The 24,258-nt window shown below is 41.4% G+C and overlaps 1 protein-coding gene across 2 annotated transcripts in view; it reads right to left on the reverse strand.

Moving 5' to 3' along the window:
* Positions 1-24,258, reverse strand: part of GSTK1 (glutathione S-transferase kappa 1) — a 645,482-nt gene that overhangs the window by 198,362 nt on the left and 422,862 nt on the right. For both annotated transcript variants that reach the window (XM_044079844.1, XM_044079843.1), the window contains one exon: positions 16,984-17,019. In XM_044079844.1, coding sequence (XP_043935779.1) covers positions 16,984-17,019 — 36 coding nt within the window. The remainder of the gene's footprint in view (positions 1-16,983; positions 17,020-24,258) is intronic.

Genomic DNA, 24,258 nt, shown 5'->3' on the forward strand with positions numbered 1-24,258 from the left:
CACATCTGTCAACCGGGACACTCTGACTGTATGCTTGTCCATTGTCAGCGGTGGCCCGGGGTGTAGAGCTCCACACTGACCCCAGCTTCGTATCCCAATTAATACTGGGGTGATCACATTCATAGAGGATAACAGACATAACATAGCTACGTCCCCCATTAAACATTCTTAGTTTACATTAAACTGTTGGTATTATCCAAGCTTAGGTCAGGTTTACATATCAGGTATGACTGTTGACAAAGGTCAGTTTAAGATGGGGTTGGATTCCTGTTTCACAGGTCAGGATAGGTTACATGCAGGTATTCGTGGTAGTTGTACATATTCCATACCTGTGTGGTACACTAGAGGCGAATAGCTAGGGAGTAGGTAGGTAAGTAGTGGGGGTGACATTGTAACTGTATAGTAGCCCGTAGGTATAATTGGATGGGGAGCAATAGGGAAGGTATGTCAGATGTTGGGATTTGTATGCAAGGCAGGACAAGAGGTGTTGGTATCACTAGTTGATGTCGTGGTATAGAGTGTGAGGTGGGGGGTGGGTTTCGCAAGGTGGCGAGCCTGTGCTGCTCCAGGTGTTCTTGTGGTGTTCCTTCATGTGTTAGGTACATGTGTCCTGTGGGACAGCTGTGATACTACATGTGGGTTGGAGTTCCAGATACTGACAATATAGTGGGGGAAGAGGGTGTCACCTACGTGTACCCGTAGACATTAAGAGGAATGGAACAGGGTCTGATAGGTACGTGGTGTGCATGGGACACAAATAGGGGTGTTAGTAGGGGGATTATCCAGGGATGTGCAGGATGGCTGCAGGGAAGGTCCACAGCTGGCCATGCTGTCTACGACAGCTGTGCATATGCACTGCATTTGGTGTTTGCGTTGGACACTCACACCTCTGGGTGGGGGTGAGGACGATGCCTATTACATCGGTTTACATGCCTACAGTGGGGTGTTGCAACCACGGGTTCATAGGTGTTGTGTAGTGGGTAATGCAACAGCACATATGGTTATACCGTACTTTGCCATATACACTGGACTGTGCTGCAGTGGGATCCATATTGGCAATGGCTGCCCGTTAGGCGTAAGCATGCCTGTCGACTGTAGAGAATCCGCAGCCTGTCCAGAGTTGCTTCATAATATTGGTGTGTTCCTCTTACAATCTGCACCTGTCTGGCAAATACCTGGGAACTGATGCCATTAAATACAGACAAGTAATTGGGTTTAAGACTCCACATCCTTCAGACGTGTCATGGTAATGCATAACCTATTATTCTATCAGCTTTCTAAGGCTGTAATTGGAATATGTGCGTTCTGTATTTGTCCCCCCAATGGTTTAGGTTCTGTCCAGTGGTTTAGCTCTTAGAGGTTGAGAGGTATGGGCATAAACTCTGCCCAATTCAGAATATTACTGACATCCCCGAGGCGGTCCGAATACAACTGCACCAGCCAACACCTGCATGACTAGGCCCATAATTGCTTACCCATAGTTACCTCACCTGGTTCTTCTCTACAGCACTCATCCTTACTGTGGGTGCAGGTGGAGTCTAACCACACCACTACACACTGCCCACTCTCAACGTGTCGGGACCTATGTCATACGTTGTCTCGACCCATGGGTCATTAGGCTTGCACAACCTACTGGTCCGTGTACGTATACAGCCTGGTTAGATAAATCGTTACAGGGATGGACTCCGATCATCATTAATTTTTGGGGTGTCCCACAAGGGACACTGATGTCTTATTTTCAAGATTAGACGTGGCAGGTCCCTCCCACTGGTAGTATGCTACCTGTGGTCCGGGAAGTGGTGGTGTGTTCACTTGTATTGTGCTTTCGTATGTTTCACCTGTTGAGGTGGGAGCGGGGTTGATGCTACGTGTTACACGTTTGTTGATTGGACACCCACCCCCATTGGCACGGCCTGTGAACATATGTAATCCTTAACTGGTGCATCATATCAATATATATATCCATATATATATATATATATATATATATATATATATCTATATATATATATATATTTTTTTATATATATATATATATATATCTATATATATATATTTATATATATATATATATACACACACACACATATATATCTAAATATATATACATATATATATATGCTGTATACTAATATGTATATATATATATATATATATATATATATATATATATATTTATATATATATATATATAAATATATATATATATATATATGCTGCATACTACTATTTAACAAACTGTTTTCTAGTCCTGAGGAGCTTTTCTCCCTGGGTCTCTGCTGTAAATGAGCCAGAAGCTCAGCCAGACTTACCCAGTTAACAGATGTGATTTAAATACATAACTCAATTAATATCCTAGCTATATATACATGTGTATGTTTACACACATATATATTTCTACATATCTATATACATATATCTGTATATATCTGTAATTGTATGCATATATATATATATATATATATATATATATATATATATTTGCATATATATATATATATATATATATATATATATATATATATATATATATATATTTGCTGTATATATATAGATATATATATATATATATATATATATATATATATATATATATAGATGTCTAACATATGGATGTATGGGTGTCTGCATATGTATATATCTATATGTGGGCGTTTCATTATATTCTGTCTCTGTATGTACACATTTGTATTACAGACAGAAGGAGGTTTCACTCCATGTAGGTATGGGTATATATACACACACTCCTCTAAAGTTGTACATTTACATCTGGTTATTCCGTTCTTTGCCAAGTACAATAGACTGTGCTGCAGTGGGACTCGTACCATGTGTCCATTGGGCGGTGGCCCTGCCCAATGCACACTATTGCTTACATCCCTGGGGCGGTCCACATAGACCCACTCCAGCCAACACCTGCTCAACTAGGCCCATAACTTCATACCTATAGTTCCCAATCCGCACATCCTCTTCGGCACTCTTCCTTACTCCGGGTGCAGGTCGGGTCTGGCCACACCTGTACACTGTCCCCACTCCCCACTTCTCGGAACCCATCACGTATGTTGTCCACCCCATGGATCATCAGGCTTCCCCTACCTTGTAAACTGGGAACATGCATGGCCTGCTGTTCGACATCGGTGTAATGGCAGGAAACCCAAATATGTTTGACTTTTTGGGTGTCCCACAAGGGACATACATGTCTTTGTTTCAAGTTTGGACTTGGCAGGTCTCTCCCACTGGTAGTATCCTGCCTGTCGTCCGGGGGGGGGCAGTTGATGCTACGGGTTACACATTTATTGATTGGACCCCTCACCCCCATTTGCATGGCCTGTGAACATATATAATTCGTAACTGCTGTATCATATCCTAGCTATATACATGTGCATATTTACACACACACACATATATATATATATATAGATATATAGATATATATATATGTGTGTGTGTATATATATATATATATATATATATATATATATATATATATTTATATATACATATACATATATATATATATATATATATGTATATGCACACACATTACTATATACAGATATATCTCTATATGTATGCATACATGTATATATTTACATATTGCTGTCTATATATATCTAAAGACATATGGGTGTACAGGTGTCTGCATATATCTATATGTGGGTATGTATATGTATTCTCTCTCTGTCTGTATACATTTGTACTATGGAGAGGGAGAGGTATATCTACATGTAGCTATGGATAGATATACACACACATACCTCTACATATATACATCTACATCTGGTTATTCCATTCCTTGCCATGTAGTTTAGACTTGGCAGCAGTGGACTCATAGCGGGTGTGGCTGCTCATTGGGCGACGCCTCTGCCCAATGAACACTTTTGCTTACATCCCTGGGGCTGTCCGTATAGACCCACATAGTACAGTTGTGTACACTTACCATAAATGTAGATGTTCGAGTGTATTCACTGTTGCAGTCATTACATTTGGGTTATCCTGCTGGCAGGTTGCCCTCAGTCGGCCTGAATTCCAAAGTCTTGGGTCCTGCATCGGTTGCTGTCGCCTCTTCCCTGATGTCAGGTCATCAGGGGTATAAAAGATGCAGCCGACGCCATTTTATTCAGTTTTTCTTGCCCCAGATGTCAGGTGCCCCCAAAAGAGTAGGCTAAAATTATGCAAATAAAGCATACATGCACCAAAATAAGCTTTACCTTCATCTATAAGCAAATACACCACCCTGGTTGTATAGATTAGAGAAGTAAAGATAAGTTCCAGCAAAAATAAGGGGGATGGCAGGAGGGTAACCTGGACTGCAACAGTGAATACACTCGAACATCTACATTTATGGTAAGTGTACACAACTGTACTATGTTCTTCGTGTTTCACTGTTGCAGTCATTACATTTGGGTCGAGTCCCAAAGCTATGGTTGGGGGGCTGGAGCTAAACAGTATTAGGAGCGGCTATGAGGCCCTGCAGAACTGCAGTGGCAAAGCCTGCCCTGGATTTAGAGTAAAGAGACAGATTGTAATGTTTTGTAAAGGTATGCACTGAACTCCAAGTAGCAGCCTCTAAAATGTCTTAGGTTGGTACTCCCCTGAGAAAGGCTGCAGAAGTGGCTGCAGCTCTGGTTGAATGTGGCCTAATGCCCTTAGGCACTGGTTTGCCATGCTGTGAGTAGCAGAATCGAATGCAGTGACCTATCCATTTTGAAATAGTCTGCTTAAAGATAGCCTTTCCTAGTGATGCTGTGGCATATGCTACTAGTAATTGTTCTGTCTTTCTGAAAACTTTAGTTTTGTCCAAGTAGAATCTAAGTTGTCTGTGTACATCCAAAGAATGCAGAATTTTCTCCCCCTTGTTCTGTGGATTTGGATAAAAAGTTGGCAAATTAATTGTTTGGTTAAGGGCTACAATGGATACCACCTTAGGCATAAATGTGGGGTTTGTTCTCAGAGACCCTGCCTGGATAAAAAATGATAAAGGGTTCCACAGCCATGAGAGCCTGTAGCTCTGAAACGCGTCTTGCAGAAGTTATTGCTAGGAGCAGAGCTGTTTTCCAAGATAAGAACTTTATATCCGCAGTAGCAGCTGGCTCAAAAGGAGGTATGGTGAGTTTTTTCCAAGACATAATTGAGGTCCCATGCAGGTATTGGCGTTCTCCTTGGAGGTCTTAAGTTTTTGGCTCCTCTGAGGTACTGCCTTAATAAAAGATGAGAAAAGAGTGGTGGCTCTGTATTGTAATGAGCCGAAATGGCAGAGGCATGGATTTTAATTGATGAAAAAGATAGGCCTTTGTCCAGCATCTCAGTTAAGTATTGTAAAATCTGAGGAATATTTGGAACAGCTGTATCTGTTCCTTGAGCTTGGTTCCAAGTGCAAACTCTTTTCCATTTCCCAGCATAGGATTTTCTAGTACTAGGCCTTCTGGCTTCTAAAATGACATCCATCACAGCTTTACTGAGAGATGTGGTTTGTATGGCTACATTATCCGCCATGCTGCCAGGTTTAGGATCCTGAGTTGGCTGTGCAGAATCTGATCGTTTTGCTGGGACAGGAGATGAGGTATTTGAGTTAAGGTCCAGGCTGGGCATTGGGACAAGTTCTTTAAGATCGGATACCAGTACTGGCGTGGCCAGTCTGGGGCAATCAGAATCATTTTTGGTTTCTCCTGCCTGACCTTTAGGAGTACCTTGGGGAGGAGAGGCAGTGGAGGAAAGGCATATACTAATAGGTTTGTACAGTTGAAAGATAAGGCGTCCACTTTCCAAGCTTGTCTGTGATAAGTCCTTGTGCTGAATCTTTTTAGTTGATTGTTTTGAGGGGAGGCAAATAGATCTATGTCTGGGCGTCCCCATTTATTTGTTATCATGCTGAAGACTTGTGGATCCAGGTGCCACTCGTGGGGATCCATGAGGTTTCTGCTTAGTTCGTCTGCCAGAGTATTGTCCTTTCCTGGCAGGAATTGTGCCTGCAGATGAACTTGATAAGTCAATGCTGTGTCCCATAAAGCCATGGCTTGTCTGCACAGGGGATAAGAATGAGTGCCCCCCTGCTTGTTTATGTACCACATGACCGTGGTGTTGTCCGTCTTTATCAGTAGTTGTCCCAGATGAAGTAGGTCCTTGAAGGCTGTCAGGACATTTTGAACAGCTAGCATCTCTTTTTGCTTGATATGTAGATGCTTTTGGTTTGAGGACCAGGTGCCCTGAATGCCGCTTCCTGCCATGTGTGCCCCCCAGGCATAATCTGAAGCATCCGTCGTTAGGCTCTGCCTAGCTGGGGGTAGTGAGAATGGCTGTCCCTTGTTTTGGTGACAAGCCTTTGTCCATCAAAATTCCTGTTGCAGGCAGGGAATTAGAGTAAGCATTGTTTCCAGACTGTGGCAATGTTGTGTCCAGACACTTTTTAGGTACCACTGAATTTTCCTCATATGCAGTCTTGCATATGGAATTAGTAAGATGCAGGATGCCATGAAGCCCAAAGCCTGCAGAATTTTTCTTGCAGATAACTGGGTCTTTGTTGCCATTTCCTTGAAATAGGTAGTCAGTTGTCTTTGTCTGGAGTGAGATTAGCCATCTAGGCAGTTGTATTTAAGCTTGCACTCAGGAATATTATCTCTTGAGAGGGTACTCATTTTGATTTCTTTTCGTTGACTGTGTACCCTAGGCATGTTAAAAGTCTTATCACAAACGTCAGATGCTGTAGTAGAATGTCCTTGTTCTCTGCTTGTATGAGGGAGTCATCCAAGTAAGGATATATTTGTATTCCTCTTTGTCTGTAGTGAGCAATTACTGGTGCCAGGCACTTTGTGAAGACCCTGGGTGCAGTATATAAGCCAAAGGGCGGTGCAGAGAATTGGTAATGCTTTAAGCCAGCTTTGAATCGGAGGTATCTTCTGCATGACTGATTGGGACATGCAGGTATGCCTCTTTTAGGTCTAAAGTCACGAGCCAAGCCTTGCTGCCCAGCATGGGCAGAAGCTGTTGTAAGGTCAACATCTTGAATTTTGGTATATCCAGGAAAGTGTTTAGAATAGATAGGTCCAGTATTGGTCTCCATGCTTTGTCTTTTCTGGGTACCAAGAACAGTCTTGAGTAAAATCATTGTCCCTGCTCTTGCTGTGGCACTTGTTGAATGGCCCTCGTGTCCATGAGAGCTGTGACTTGTTTTTGAGTCTCTGCCCATTGATTTTTTGGCAGGTCTGGCCAACTGTTTGCCCTTGGCAGGGTATGGAAATGAAACTTGTAGCCTAGTGACACTATGTCTAGAACCCATTTGTCCTGGGTTATAATGTGCCAATTTTGAGAAAAAAGTGCTAGTTTTCTACCTAAGGGTGCTGCCAGAAGTGCTTGGTGCAGGCAGGGGGGAGTCATTGGGACTGTTTCCTGTATGACTGTGCTTTGTCTTCTCCACCTTTGGAGGTAGAAACACTCCACTAATTAGGCCTGTAGGATCCTTGCGGCTGTGATCTACCTCTAGGGCATCTAGATCTGCCCCTTTGAGGTCTGTCTGAGACTGGAAAGGACCAATTCTTTGTAGGCTAGTGTCTGCTAAATCTAGGTGGCTGTACCTGTAAAAAATCCTTGACCGTTTGCATAGATTTAGCTATGTCCTCCATTTTTTCAACACCTCTTCTGCCTTAACACCAAACAAGGTATCATGTTGTAAAGGAGCATCTAATAATTTTGCTTTAACATGGTCAGGCAGAGTTTGTTTCCTTAACCAAATATGCCTCCAAATGACAGAACCCGTAACAGTGGCCCTGCAGGAGGCCTCCAGAGAATCAAACCCACATTGCAAAGTATGCGTTCCAACTTGTTCAGCTGCATGCAATAAATCCCGCATTTCTTTGTTTTCTGCACAATCAGAATTTGCCATCATTTTATGTTTAAGCAGTGTCATGATATATTGCTGATATTTCAGCATATGAAACTGGCAATTTAAGGCCCTTATAGCCACAGTAGCAGATGTGTAAATCTTTTTTCCCCATCTATCCAGTGCCCTAGAGTCCCTGTCAGAGGAGGTAGGGTTTTTTGCAGTAGAAGCCTTGACCCCTTTTTGGACCCAGAGAAATAGTTTCTGGGTCTGCAGCAGGGTTTTTGAAAAGGAATTTATGAGAGTCAGGGACCCTGTAGTATCTGTCCGGCTTAACAGGAACTGGAGGTAAAGAGTCAGGGGTCAGACTAGACTCCGAGAACACATCATCTACAATGTCCAACACAGGTGGAATAGCTAGAGGCCTGTGTTGAGGTAGTAAAAGGAAGTCTCTGAGCCTTTTCTTAGATTCTGAAAAATCTTGGCTCTCCTAGTGGAAGTGCTCCCTCACAGTATGCAAGGTTTCCCCAAAAGAGTAGTCCTCAGGAGGAGAAGCTGAAGGAATTGATTCTTCAGCATCAGAATCCTCATAGGGGGGGGAAGAGAATATTCCTGATCAGAAAAGGAATCAGAAGAAATGGAAACCTGATCTGAAGATTCCTAGTCTGTCTCTTGCCTAGGCCTCTTATCAGGAGGGGGATGGGAATCCCTGATCAAGGTAATTAAGTCTTCGGCCATTTTGAGCATCTGTTTTTTTGGGCATGGAGGCCTGTCCTTGTGGCTGGTGAACTTGTTTCTTTGCCTTTAAAGGTGTTTTAGTCTTTGTCTTTGTAGTCAGTTTTATATATAATTGTTTAGGTCTGAATACACCCTCAGAAGCCGATGCCTGCTCATCGGCTCCGGACCCATCTGAGGGAATAACCTCCGAGGCTCCAATACCTTGAGTTTCCAGCGGCCTAGCCGACTCCACATGGGAGTCGGTAGCGGTCTGCGACTCTAGTGGGCGTCAGGGGCCGCGAAAGCACCTCACTGAGAACCGGCGAACCAGCGACTTGCTTAGGAGAAGCTTAGTCATCGATTTTGGACCTCGGTTGCCTGTCTTTCTTTGCGTTTTTTGTGAACTCAGGTAGTGGGATGGCTATCCGACGACATTGTATAATTAAATCTTCGCCCAAAATGGCTTAATGCAAAATCGTACAGACGCTTAATAGTGCGTTGGTTAAATCTAGCACAAAACCGACAACTAGCAATGTCGTGGTCAGGGCCTAGGCAAGGAATACAGTAAGAATGAAAGTCCTTATGAGGTATTTGCTTCCCTCAAGAAATACAATTATTAACTTTTTCTGACATCGGTCTGGAGCAAGAAAAAAGTTTTCCCAACGGGGTACTTAGCTTTTAATGAAGACTTCGGATCCGAAACTCGAACACGAGAATCTCAGGAGTCGGCCGACCGGCACTTTCGAACAGGTTCTGCTTCGGGCACCACACTGCAAGAAAGACTGAATAAAATGGCGTCGGCTGCATCTTTTATACCCCTGACGTCAGGGAAGCGGCGACAGCAACCGACGCAGGACCCAAGACTTTGGAATTCAGGCCAACTGAGGGCAACCTGCCAGCAGGATAACCCAAATGTAATGGCTGCAACAGTGAAACACGAAGAACAACAGCCAACACCTGCACACCTAGACCCATAACTAGCTACCCATAATTCCCCCACCCGCACCTCCTCTACAGCACCCATCCTTACTCTGGGTGCAGGTCGAGTCTGAACACACCACCACATGCTGCCCACTCTCCACTTCACGGGACCCATGTCGTACATTGTCTCGACCCATGGGTCATCAGGCTTTCCCACCCTTGTATTCCCGGTATGTACACACCCCGGCTAGAATGGTTGTCGCATCAGCTTCCTTCCATAACGTGTCTCAATTTTTGGGGTGTCCCGGAAGGGATGCTCCTGTCTGTGTTCCAAGATTAGATTTCACGGGTGCACTGTGTAACCCCCCCAGTTGTATCCTGCCTGTGGTCTGGGGAGAAGTAAACTATTTACATTGTTTGTGGGTTTGTATGTATGTTTCCTCTGTCCGTCTGGGGGGGGGGGGGTCATGCTACGTGTTACAGGATTCTTGCTTGGGCCCCACACTTCCATTCGCATAGCCTGTGAACATATGTCATTCTTGTGTAATGTTTCCTATCATAGCTATATATCTGTTTATATCTACGCACACACACACACACATTATACATACATACATACATATATATATATATATATATATATATATATAATGTCTGCATACATATATATATATATATATATATATATATATATATATATATATATATAATGTCTGCATACATATATATATATATATATATATATATATATATATATATATATATTGCTGTATATATTTATCTAAATCCATTCGGGTGTATGGGATGCATGGCCTTAATCTCGCTTATCTATTGCTATGATGGCTTAGTGGTTAACTACTTTGACTATAGTGTACAGGGTCCTGTGTTTGAGCCTTGCAGAAGCAGTTTATTTTTTTGCTGGGCAGAACTTGGGCTGTTGGATCCAGAGTCATTAAGGCACTTTAAAGCGGTTGTAATCGGGTTTGGGCATCGGTAAGCACTGCTAACCTCCGGTTACAGTTTCTTACACTCAGCTTCTACTTTGCTTACTCTGTGTGGGCAATGCTTACCCCCACGCAAACGCACCTGGACACGCTTACCGCTGCTTATTTGTGCTTAGACAGTACAGTTGTGTACACTTACCATAAAAGTAGATGTTCGAGTGTATTCACTGTTGCAGTCATTACATTTGGGTAGAATTCCAAAGCTATGGATGGGGGAATGGCAGAACATAGCATTAGGATCGGCTATAAGGCCCTGCAGAACTGCAGTGGCAAAGCCTGCCCTGTTTTTGGAGAAGAGAGGCAAATGATAATGCTTTGTGAAGGTATGAACAGAGCTCCAGGTAGCAGCTTCTAGAATGTTTTTGATTGGAACTCCTCTGAGAAAGGCTGTGGAGGTAGAGGCAGCCCTGGTGGAGTGTGACCGGATTTCCTGGGGCACAGGTTTACCATGGTGCAAGTAACAGAAACAAATGCAGTGGCTTATCCATTTAGAAATAGTCTGCTTTGATATAGCCTTTCCCTCTGATCCTGAAGCAAATGCCACCAGTAGTTGCTCAGACTTTCTTAGAGATTTGGTCCTGTTTAAGTAGAATCTTAGTTGTCTGTGTACGTCCAATGAATGCAGAATCTGCTCCCCCTTGTTCTGCGGATTTGGGTAAAATGTTGGCAGGTGAATAGTTTGGTTAAGAGTCACACTGGATACCACCTTAGGCATAAAGGAAGGATTGGTCCTGAGGGACACCCTGTCCGGGTAAAATGTAATAAAAGGCTCCACGGCCATGAGAGCCTGTAGTTCTGAAACCCTTCTTGCTGAAGTGATTGCCAAAATGAAAGCTGTTTTCCAAGATAAAAATTTTATATCCGCAGTAGCTGCTGGTTCAAAAGGAGGCAGGGTGAGTTTTTCCAAAAACAAAATTGAGGTCCCATGCAGGAGTTGGTGATCTTCTGGGAGGCCTTACATTTTTGGCCCCTCTAAGATACTATTTTAGCAGAGGATGAGAAAAGATGGGAGGCTCTGTGTTGTAATGAGCCGAGATGGCAGAGGCATGGATTTTTATTGAAGAAAAAGATAGGCCCTTGTCAAGCATCTCAGTCAAGTATTGTAAAATCTGAGGGATATTTGGTTTTGCTGTGTCTGTTCATTGTGCTTGATTCCAAGCACAGAATCTCTTCCATTTATCAGCATAAGATTTTCTAGTACTAGGCCTTCTGGCTTCCAAAATGACATCCATCACAGATTTACTGAGAGGTGTTGTTTGAATAATTAAATGATCAGCCATGCTGCAAGGTTGAGAGTTTGGAGCCGAGTGTGCAGAATTTGATTGTTCTGCTGTGACACTAGATGAGGTATTTGAGGCAAATACCAAGGAGGGAGTTGAGACATATTCCTTAGAATTGGTACCAGTGCTGATGAGGCCAGTTCGGAGCAATTAGGATCATTTTTGTTTTTTCCTGTCTGACCTTTAGTATAACCTTGGAGAGAGGAGGCAGAGGGGGAAAGGCATAGACTGATAGGGCATCCACCTTCCATGCTTGTCTGTGATAAGTCCTTGTGCAGAATTTGTCCAGTTGATAATTTTGGGGAAGAGGCAAATAGATCTATGTCTGGGCTCTCCCATTTCTGTGTTACCATGCTGAAGATCTGTGGATCCAGTTTCCACTAGTGCGGGTCCATAAGATTTCTGCTTAGGTCGTCTGACAGAGTATTTTGTTTTCCTGGCAGGAATTGAGCTTGAAGATGTACTTGGTAAGTCAAGGCTGTGCTCCACAATGCCATGGCTAGTCTGCAAAGGGGGTAGGAATGTGTACCTCCCTGCTTGTTTATGTACCATATAACCGTGGTGTTGTCCATCTTTATCAGTAGTTGTCCTGGAAGAAGTAAGTCCTTGAAGGCTGTCAGAGCATTCTGAACAGCTAGCATCTCTTTCTGGTTGATTTGCAGATGCATTTGTTTTGGACTCCATTTGCCCTGAATGCATCTCCCTGCCAGGTGGGCCCCCCAAGCATAGTCTGATGAGTCTGTAGTTAAGAGTTTGGGTGGCAGGGGGTAGAGTGAATGACAGTCCCTTGTTTTGATGACATGTCTCTGCCCACCAAAGAAACTCCTGTTGCAGGCAGGGAATGAGAGGAATCATTGTTTCCAGACTGTGACAATATTGACTCCATAAACTTTTTAGGTACCATTGAAGTTTTCTCATATGCAGTCTTGCATATGGAATTAGTAGAATGCAGGATGCCATGAACCCCAAAGCCTGCAGAATTTGTCTTGCAGATAACTGGGTTTTTGTTGCCATCTGTTTGAAGTATATAGTCAGTTGCCTTTGTTTGTCTGGTGTAAGGTAAGCCATCTGGGCAGATGTATTCAAGCTTGCACCCAGGAATGTAATTTTTTGAGAGGGTACCAGTTGTGATTTATTTTCATTTATTGTGTACCCTAGGCATGTTAGAAGCCTTTTTACAAACGCCAGATGTTGAATAAGAATGTCCTTTTTCTCTGCTTGAATGAGACAGTCGTCCAGGTAAGGATAAATTTGTATGCGTCTTTGTCTTCAAAATGCAATTATTGGTGCCAGGCACTTTGTAAAGACCCTGGGCCCAGTAGATAAGCCAGAGGGCAGTGTAGAGAATTGGTAATGCATAAAACCTGCCTTGAAGCGGAGGTATCTTCCGCATGATTCCCTTATTGGGATATGCAGGTATGCCTCTTAAGTCTAGAGTCACTAACAAAGTGTTCCTGCCCAGCATAGGCAGTAGCTGTTGTAAAGTCAGCATCTTGAATTTTGGAATGTCCAGGAATGTGTTCAAAATCGATAAGTCCAGTATTGGACGCCAGGCATTGTCTTTTCTGGGTACCAGAACAGTCTTGAATAAAAACCTTGTCCTTTTTCCTGTTGTGGTACTGGCTGAATAGCCCCCATATCCATGAGGGACGTATCCTGTTTCTGAGCCTCTGCCCATTGATTTTTTGGCAGATCTGGCCAACCGTTTGGAATTGGCAAAGTATGGAAATTAAATTTGTACCCCTGGGATACTATGTACCCACTTGTCCTGAGTAATTAACTGCCAATTTTGAGCATGAAGTGCTAACTTTCCCCCCCAAGGGGGCTGCCAAAAGATAAGTGCTTGGTGATGGTAGAGGGAAGTCATTGAAACTGCTTACTGTAGGGCTGTGCTTTGTTTCCTCCAGATTTGGAGGTGGAGACACCCTATTGCTTTGACCTGTAAGAACCCTGTGATTGGTATCTAGAGCCTTTTGAGCAGCACCTGGATTTGCCTTGGGAGGCTCTGCTGGACACAGGAAAGGACCAATTTTTAGTAGGTCAGTGCCTACTGAATCTGGGTGGCTGCACTTGTAAGAAATCTTTTACAGTTTGCATAGATTTAGCCTTGTCTTCCATTTTCTTTAAAACCTCTTCTGCCTTATTACCAAACAGAGTATCATGCTGTAAAGGAGCATCCAACAATTTAGCTTTAACATGATCAGGCAGATTTTGCTCCTTGAGCCAGGCATGCCTTCTAATCACAGATCCAGCAACTGCGGCCCTGCAGGAGGTCTCCAAAGAATCAAAACCACATTGCAAAGTATGCTTTCCAACCTGTTCTGCTGCATGCAATAATTTATGTAATTCCTTATTTTCCACACAATCAGAAATCAACATAATTTTCTGTTTCAATAAGCCCATAACATGCTGTTGATATTTTAGCATATGAAACTGGCAGTTTAAGGCCCTAATTGCCAAGGTTGCAGACGTATAAACCTTCTTTCCCCATCTATCCAGCGCCCTGGAGTTTCTATCAGAGGGGGTAGGATTTTTGGCTGTAGAGGCCTTTACACCTTTGGGAACCTGTGAGAGTTTCAGGATCAGCAGCAGGATTTTTGAATAGAAATTTGTGGGCATCAGGAACCCTGTAATATCTGTCTGGCTTACTAGGAGCCAGAGGTAGGGAATCAGGAGCCATGCTTGATTCCGAAAACACATCAACAATGTCTAATACAGGAGGTATGGCCAAAGGCCTATGCTGAGGAAGAAGAAGGAAATCCCTAAGCCTCTTTTTAGATTCAGAGAAATCCTGACTCTCCCAATGAAAATGTTCCCTTAAAGTATGCAAGGTTTCTCCAAAAGAATAATCCTCAGGAGGAGATGCAGATGGGATAGATTCTTCTGCATCTGAATCCTCATAGGGTGGTATAGAAAATTCCTGATCAGAAGAAATAGAAACCTGATCTGAAGATTCATAATCAGTGTCTTGCCTAGGCCTCTTAGCGGGGATTGGGAACCCCTGATCAAGGTAATTAAGTCCTCAGCCATTTTGATCATCTGTTTTTTTTTAGGCACAGGGGCCTGAGCACGTGGCTCATGCATCGGTTTTTTAGACTTAGAAGATGCTTTTGATCTTGTTTTTGAAGCTGGCATCGGTTTTATATAAAAATGTTGAGGCCTGAAGACACCCTCAGAAGCCGGTGCCTGCTCAGCAGCTCCGGACCCATCCAAGGTAGAGACATCCGCGGGTTCGATACTCTGAGAATCTTGCGGCATACCGGACTCCACACGGGTCTCGGTAGAGGCCTGCGACTCAAAAGTAGTGGGTATCAGGGGCTGCGAAAGCACCTCACTGAGTACCAGCGACTGGCTTAGGAGAAGCTTCATCGGTTTTGGACCTAGACAGTCTGTCTTTTTCTTTGCGTTTTTTGTGAACTCCGGTAGTCGGACTGCTAACCGACGACACTTTAGGGTAATTAAATCTGGATCCAAAATATTTTGAAGCAAAAATATACCAACACTTAATAGTGCACAAAACCGACAGCAAGGCACATTTTGATCTGGGCCTAGGCAAGGAATACAGTACAAATGAAAATCCTTATGAGGTATTTGCTTCCAAGTAATGCAATTATTAACTTTTACTGACATCGGTAAGGAGCAAGAAAAAAGTTACCCCAATGGGGTACTTCACTTTAGTTGAAAACTTTGGTTCTGAAATTCGAATGCGAAAATTTCAGGAGTTGGCCAACCGGCACTTGTGAACTGCTTCTGCCTCGGGCACCGTGCGGCAAGAAAGACTGAATAATATATACCCCTGACGTCATGGAAGAGGCGACAGCAACCGACGCAGGACCCAAGACTTTGTTATTCAGGCCGACTGAGGGCAACCTGCCAGCAGATTACCCAAATGTAATGACTGCAACAGTGAAACACGAAGAACATCTGCTTACTTGTGCCTTATTCATTATGACACTAACACTTCACATGTGCATTTCATGCAGTACTCCAGTTCACATTTAATTGTTATTCTGTAGGTTATACGGCAAAATGATGTAAAATTATGTTCATATACAGATTTCCCATGGAAAATGATTTGTGCTGCAGTGGGACTCGAACTGGGAAAGTCTGTCCGTTAGGCAGATGCTCTAACCACTCCACTATTGCATATATATTCCTTGTTATCCTCTTCAGCTGCTTTAACCATAGCTAGGCGATGGGAAAACCTGCGCACCTACGGTTAGCTGTACTCTGGGTTAAAAAAAATAATAATAGGTTTCTTCATTTTATTTGACTGTACTGTTGCTTTTGAACACATGGGGATTGTTGGTGGGGATATGCAGACACTTGTGAGCAGTCTCGCTCATTTATTTACACATTCTTCTGTTCTACTTTGCAGGGGCGTGTTTATTCGGAGAGCTCTGCTCTCAGACACACCCCCTGCACTCGTCCATGCTCCATGTAGCATTTGGAGTTCAGGCAGCGTGCCTTCATTAATATGCATGACGCGCTGCCGTCCTCCTCTTAAACTGCCGCTTCCGTGCAGGATTAGATTAGTCCTGCACGGAAGTTTAGTAAATCCGAGGGATAGTGATAGAGTAGTGAAATATGTGCCAGAACTGAAGAAATAAAGCAGAAGAACTGAAGAAATGGTTTTACCAGATATACAAAGTTTTAGATACAGTCTTCTGTTAAGACACCAACCAGATAACATGGACTGTTTCATAGTTAAAATTGATTTCAAGGAATTAAAAGCTGCATTGCTGAATTTGAATCAAATGCTGGACTCTGATGTAAAGTGCCTATGACATGCTTCGTAGAGTGTTAAGGTTAACTTTCTAATGTACTGCATTCTACCTTGTAGATGTGTAGAAGCAATAAAATTCGTAGTTATTAATAAAGTGGAATTTTGTAAACAGGCACACAATTTTACAGCTAATGAGCTAGTTGTAGTAGTTTGCATATCATGAGGAATGTAGGTCATCCTTAAGAGTTTTCATTTGAAATAGAGATCCCATTGAGGTCAGACTCCATCCACTGTGTCTGTGTGTTATTTACTAAGCCTTGGACCATGTTCTACAGCGCACTCCCCAAAACAGCTAACCTCACTGGAAGGGAGGAATTAAAATGCATTCTGAAGTCAAAGCCAAGATGAACATGCTCTTAGACCAAAGGGCTACAGGAATATGCCTATGACCACACCAGTGTCTTGGAGGTTTATTTTATGATTTGGCATACTGATGAACATGAAACTTGATAATCAACTTACCGCAAGCAAACTTTCAGGCTGAGTGATATCTTCATCCTGTAATTACAGACATGTTATTCATTTCATATTTAATAATAATGCAAAACAATATCAAGACAAATGCTTAATCAGAAGCTCATACATGCTTAAAATAGTAGCGACTATCATAAAAGTCTATAGTTTCAACACTTAAAGCTGTTTCTCTGTCTGCAAACTCCCTATCTACTTTTACACAGACCCATGATGCCAGTACTCCTACATTGTTACTTCAATCTATAATGATGTTGATAACGGTTAGTGAAGCCTGTTGAGATCAGTAGCTTTCACTACCACAAAATGCATGTTGCCAAACTCCAGGTTCCATACACTGTGGAAGCAAGACTCAAAGCCCAATAAAGAAGGAGCATATTAAAATGTCACAAGCCAAAACATGTGAAACTGCTACAACTGTAGTAGCTGATGCACCTTCAGCCTTAACAGGATTATTTATTCTGGTTAAGTAAAAACTGTAGATTTAATTATAACTGTTTGAAACACTGGGCAGTATAGCTAATTGTGAAAATGCCACATATAAAAACTGTTTTTTGGACTGTGCAACCATGGTCAAGTTCAGTATGCAAACTTAAAAGGAAAAGGAGAGGCCATATATTAGCATATGAAAGTACAGCTGTGTGAAATAATCATCATAGGGGTAAATGTTTGAATGCACTCTCTCTCTTTCTCCCATATAATCATAATGCCGTGAATTGAGAAGGAAGACAAACCTAGCTTCAGAATACTTTACCAATGGATAGAAGACTGTTATATACAGGTGCATAACTTTAATGCTAATGAGATAGCTACAACGAATAGCATGTGATGTGGAAAACTGATACACAAGTTCTAGAGAAATCAGCTGAAAATCAACTTCCCAGACAACAGACCACCTCTCCTGTGTTATTATTAAATCTCCTGACATGAGAGAGATCAACTTTGAAGAACGTAGATCAAATAAGGAGCTCACTATAGCCCAGAGTGTTTTGAGAAAATCATCCTTGTGCAAAGTATTTCAGAGTCACAGCTCCCAAGACCAGATGCAACTTACATAGGAGTCACAAACATTTAGAACAGGGGTGTCCAACCTTTTGGCTTGCCGGGGCCGGATTGAGTGAACAGAAATTGTCTTGGGGCCGCATATAAAAATATATCATATAGTTAACTCTTTCGCTGCCACAGGAGACCAAAGTCGAACTCCTGGCTGTACTGTAGGTGCATTCGAACAATTAATAAATGTAATAAATGCCTAATATTTGCCTTAAAATTCTAATTCTCAGTCTGATTTTAATTCTCTAATTTAACAGTTAACTCTAACATCTTAGTTAATATATAGATTGTTTTATTACAAATAAACAGATATTCACGACAGCACTAGCATTTCTCACTGGGAAAACCACTCCAGCAGTCCATTTACAAACAAATGTCAACATTAGCAGTCCTACAATACTATAATCCACAAAAATAAGCCAACAAATTTGCAATCAAGTAAAGAATTCACATTACTGACTTAATAAAACAATTCTGAATAAGCTACAAGAGGGTTTCACCCAAGCAAATGACTGGTGCCAGAAAAGGGCCTCAAGCTAAATGCCAAAAAATGCACAATCATCCCCTTTGAGGAGAGTGATGTCTCTACAAATTATCACATTAATAATAATGTTGTAAGCACGCAATCAGTCATGAGGTGCTTGGGCACCCAGGTTGATAGAAACCTGACTTCTGACCACCACGTTGTCTCTGTTGTACGGAAAGCTTTTTACATGGCCCACCTCATTAGTACAGGTATCTCATCCATGGACAAGGAGGTCATAACATCCCTGTATTCTTCCTTTACAAGAGCAATTATTGAGCGCAACACCCCTTTTGGCACGTGCCTCAGCAAAACACCATGCCAAAAGAAAGACTACAACCATTTCTGACCAAAAAAGGTCAAAGGACTGACTTCACTTAGTTATCCAAACAGACTAAAAAGCTTCTTGCTTTCCTCTGTCTCTCACTGGCCCTTATAAATTTCATCACTGGAAACTGGCTTGCTTTCCAGGCTAAGAAAGATCCTGCCTTAAGAGACTTTCTCCACCTCAGAAATACTGGTTATATTTAAAACACTCACTACAAAGACCACAGCCTTCACTGCAACATAAACAAGCCACTTTGTATAGACAGGTTCTTGACACAGAAACTTTCAACTTCTGTAAAAAGCTTCTCTCATTATCAAACAATGTAGTTCAACAACGCTACAACTGGATGGATAGCCATGAATGTACTCCTTAAGTAGCATAGCCTTCATCAAACCGGAAGGAAAATCCACATACTAAACTTTCCCAGCTGGATGGCTAAGATCTAATATTGGTTACTCAAGTCTACTTGTCTAAGAAGAGGGGCCTATTTAACTAAGAATTCCATTTGCAAAAATATATGCAGTATACATATTAAATCTCTCTCTCTTATACACACACACACACACACACACACACACACACACACACACACACACACACACACACACACACAGAAAAGGAGCCCCTACTTGTAAAATAGGCAACCTCAGTAATCACATGACACAGTCTCACTGATTGAAATTGTCTGGAAGTCAAAATATCTGAAAAAAAAATCATAATAGAAATGGATTCATCCATGCAATTTCCCACCACCAAAAGGACCATCAATAAATCAACAAACAACTGAACTGCACAGCAAAAATTAAATCAATAAGAAATCTATAAACTCTCTAAGATCATACTACATACTGGAGTAAACATATAACTTCCCTCCAATCTAAAGCCATTTGACATTCAGACATTTTAATTTGTGCAGAAGTTATTCACAGACTGACCGTTTACTAAGCTGTAATGCTGACCATTGCTTTTGAAAAAAACAAATTCCCACACTTTGTCAATACCTCAAAGTGAAGAAAGGATGACTTTTTCTCATTTATTATGTATTTATTTAATTTTGGAAAACATCTTTAAAACTGTTAAATTGATCACACACCCAGAAACACAGAAAAGTTATTGTGATAAGTAAGCCACAGACTGCTGCAAGAAATCAGTCACAGCACACTATGCTTACGCCCGAACCAATGAAGCATACCTGTCAACTCCAAAAGAATTAAAGTAGAGTAATAAGAAAGTTATTTGCAAGGTTACATGGCAGTTTATATTGGAAATAAGTGGAGATATTAAAAACGTTTCTCATAATTATGCTGAAAAGTCTTCCAAGGTAAATACAACCTTCTGATTTAGCATGGAACCATACCTCTCAACCTTAGAGCAAGAATTGTGGACAAAGCGAAAAATAAAATTGGGACACAGGCCCAAAAATAGTTATGCATCACAGACACCATTGAAACAAGTGTAGCTGCAAACATTATACATCACATATAATGTTTCTATCCCATTATTGTCAGTTAAGCATTATATGGCTCATTCAATCCTGTCTTCTTTTGCAACAAAGAAAACCATACTTTGAAATGACAAATCCATTAAAAATAATAACACATTAGCTCCACATCCTGCAACTTCCTACCTGCAAACAACCACAGAGCTTTCACTGAAACTAGGTCTGTTTATTTCCACAGAATGACAACTCTCTCTAATTAAGTCTAATGGTATACAATCTACCAGGATCTGGACTGCCTGAAATAAATTAAATTATGGCCTGTAAATTGCAAGTGCACTTTGTTTAATTAAACTACATTTCAAGGCCCACTTGCTGTATTTTTCAGTAACATCCCAATATAAATTTTCCAGGTCACTTTACAAGACATTGGCAGTGGTAGACTTAGCATCCTTCAGATACCTACAGGACCACACTCATACTGCTAACATTGTCCATTAAATGTAAATATCCATCCACTGTAAATGGCAAGAAGCTATGTCTTAAACAATCTATTTTTGGCATTCCTAGTACCCAAGTATCAGGTTTTGAAACAAAGAAACATTCTCCACAGTTTGTATGTTTCTGTCTTTAATAATCATCTACTAGTGCAGCACTCCCAACACAAACACACATACACACTAAAAACCCCAACATTTAAAAAATGACATTGTGCCCACCTGATTTGCCAGTATTGATGATCCACCAAATATATGCTTACTGTTGTCCAATCTACCACTGCTTAGAACCTACCAATGGCAAAAACAATAAACTTTATATGCTACAGTCCCACATTAGTCAATCCATTACTGACCCATTAACCCTAGGCTGCTGTCTCATTCTTAATCCCTGGGACTGCATTACATTGGATGACTACTTTTATTTCCTAAGCAAAAGACACAAATTGGAAGATGAGGCAAAAATCCAGACATTCTTCGAAAATCCATACAGTTGAAAGGTATGATTTCATATTCAATACAATACTCTCCCTGTCAGAAAAGCTGCAATTTAATGAAAGTATACTTTTAATGTAGGATGCATTTGTGTGCTAACTTGTTTGTACGTTAGCCTCTTTTTGCACGTGTCTCTCTCTGTCATCACACATAAAACACACACACAGACACACACACAGACACACACACAGACACACACACAGACACACACACAGACACACACACAGACACACACACAGACACACACACAGACACACACAGACACCTACTTTCACCCACACAAACATTCTGCTTTCATGCATGCACTCACTCACACCATACTTACCTATTAACACAAGTGCTGTCTCTTTAAAAGGCAATGGCAGCAAATCCATAGACGAGTCCCTCTTCAGCAAGAACACACACATTGATTCTTTGGCACAAAATAATGGTGCGAACCCACAGACCCTTCTTTGGCACAAAAAAGAAGAAAACTAGGAGGATACTTTGGTGCATGTGCACACCGATGTTCGAGTTACAGGTCACGGCCACGAAAAACACAACAAAAAAAGTGTTTTGGGGCATGTGTACATCGATGTTGGAGTTAGAGGTAGAGGGCCGCATGGCAGAACTCTGAGGGCCACATGCGGCCCGCAGGTTGGACACATCTAATTTAGAACTTCATCTCAACCAGCTTAGTGTTATAGAAGCAATCACTGCCATCACCCCAGCAGTAATAGCACACACAGAAGATACCCCTTGCAGGAGTATGCAAATACATCAGGTTATCCTAATACTAAAGTTCCAGCTTGCTATAACTTGACAGTGTATCTGTGTTACAATGGCAATAAAGCTACACGGTGGTACTCAACCATTTCCATTCCAAGACCCTTATATACTAAAGATCTGTTAAGCTGACCAAATTATCTCAACAGCCATACAGTAAAACATACCACCACCAAAACCTCAACACTGGACCAATACAAACATCACGCACAAGATTATTCAGCATAAGATCAGAGGATAAGTAGGAGGGTTTTCTTGCTACAGAGATAAGAATGAGGTCAACCACCTACTGCTAGTAATGAGCTCATCGCACAGATGTACTACTTTATTTCACCATTATTCTTGATGTCCTGGTTATAAAAGTGACCCGGACACTCCAGCTAGCACCTGATCACCATCTCAGCAAAACCACCACCAGGTTTTGAGTGCTAGCCCAGTCTACAGACTTCTTTAATGGAACAAAAATAAGAATCTCTTTGTAAACAATTAGCCAAACTTAACCTATTCAGAAAACAACAATGTATACCAAGAATCAAAGTACTGCCCAATAGCTACAGGACCCGGATATCACAAACTTGATAGAAACAACTTGAGGTAATCATGAACTTTTATTTCACATAGAAAATAATGAATAAAACAAGCGCTTTCGCTCGGTCAATACAGAGTTCTTCAGAATACAAAATCCTTTGTGCTTTCATTAGCACTCATTAAATAGTCATTAAAACAATCACATGACCCTTCTAACTCCCTCCCTGTTAATTAAAACCACACACTGTCATGTAAAGTGTAAACATGTGTGCAATATCTAAAAAATAAACCTCATTAAAATGCATACGATTGTAAAATTATGCAACCAATGTCTATATACCATAACAGGTAATACCTTTCTTCTCTAGGTCAAGCTATAACCATCACATAAACATAACAATAAATAAACTTAATACATAATTTACAATAAACATTAAAACGGACACTAAAATGGGCGAAATTGCATTCAAAGCATCAACTAATGTGTTACTATTATGATGTTATAAGCGAGCCATTCTTAACTTTAATACACTACTAACGTTCAACCCAGGAAGCCTTCCTGAGTCTAATTTGAGCTGCCAGTGTAGTTCACTGTATTCAAGCCTGGCTTCCCAGTTACCACCTCTCAAATCTGGTGTCACTTGCTCTAAAACCATGAACTTCAACTCCATATTTTCACACACCTGTCAGCAATCAGGGACTGTTTTTTTACGACCAATTGTGTGAGACTTTTAACAAAGCCGGAATAGAAATGCTTAAGTTAATGATTGCTGAATACGAGACCAAAGCTGACATTTTGTTAAAAAAGTTGAATGCCTTGAATCGGAATGTAACTAATGATAATAATTTTATTAGTGTTAAGATAAATTACGATAATGTATTTCATGAAGTGGATCAATATTGTATTAAAATACTGAACAGAAAAATCAGGAAGTTAGAAAGAGACCTCTTTGAATATAGAGAGGGATAGCTTACCCTGCCCCCAGAAGTGGGGGTTGGAAGAACAATGCTGACACTGTTTTTGTAGATAAGGTGAATGAGACAAATAGTAATGGTAATTATCCTAGACCTGGAACCGAGCCCCTTAGAAGAAGTGAAAGAATAGCCGAAAAGGGAAGGAAGCAGTCTTTCCAGGATTTTCAGCATCCCCCCACCAGAGGGGGGAGGGGGATGAGATACCAACTCAAAGGTTGGAACCACCCCCCGAATTAGAATCTGTGGAAACATTGATTTCTACCACAGAATCACAGAATACTTGTGATAAACAGGTGATTTGTAGAAAAGACAACTTCACTATATTTAATTTCACCGAATTGGTACTCACTAAAGACTATTTTGATTTGTTTTCCAGGGGATTTCATTTTGTTCCCTCTCGTCCCTCTAACATGACAAACACGTTTATTGATCTAAAGCTATTCATTAGACAACTGAATTTAGCTATATTTTTCAAGGGCCAAACCAACACCAACACAGGATTGACAAGGTCTAGTACTTTCAATCCCCCTACTCACCCTTCCCTAGGTTTTCGAGGAACTGGTAGAAAGAGAGATTAGGAACATGGAACGATTTAAGAACAATACCTACCCTGTCAATCTTATTGATAAGGAGATGAAATTGATTGATTATTTGAAACAAGAAA

The sequence above is a fragment of the Protopterus annectens genome, chromosome 8.part0 (assembly GCF_019279795.1).
Source record: "Protopterus annectens isolate FY-2018-M chromosome 8.part0, PAN1.0, whole genome shotgun sequence".
Taxonomy (NCBI): domain Eukaryota; kingdom Metazoa; phylum Chordata; order Ceratodontiformes; family Protopteridae; genus Protopterus; species Protopterus annectens.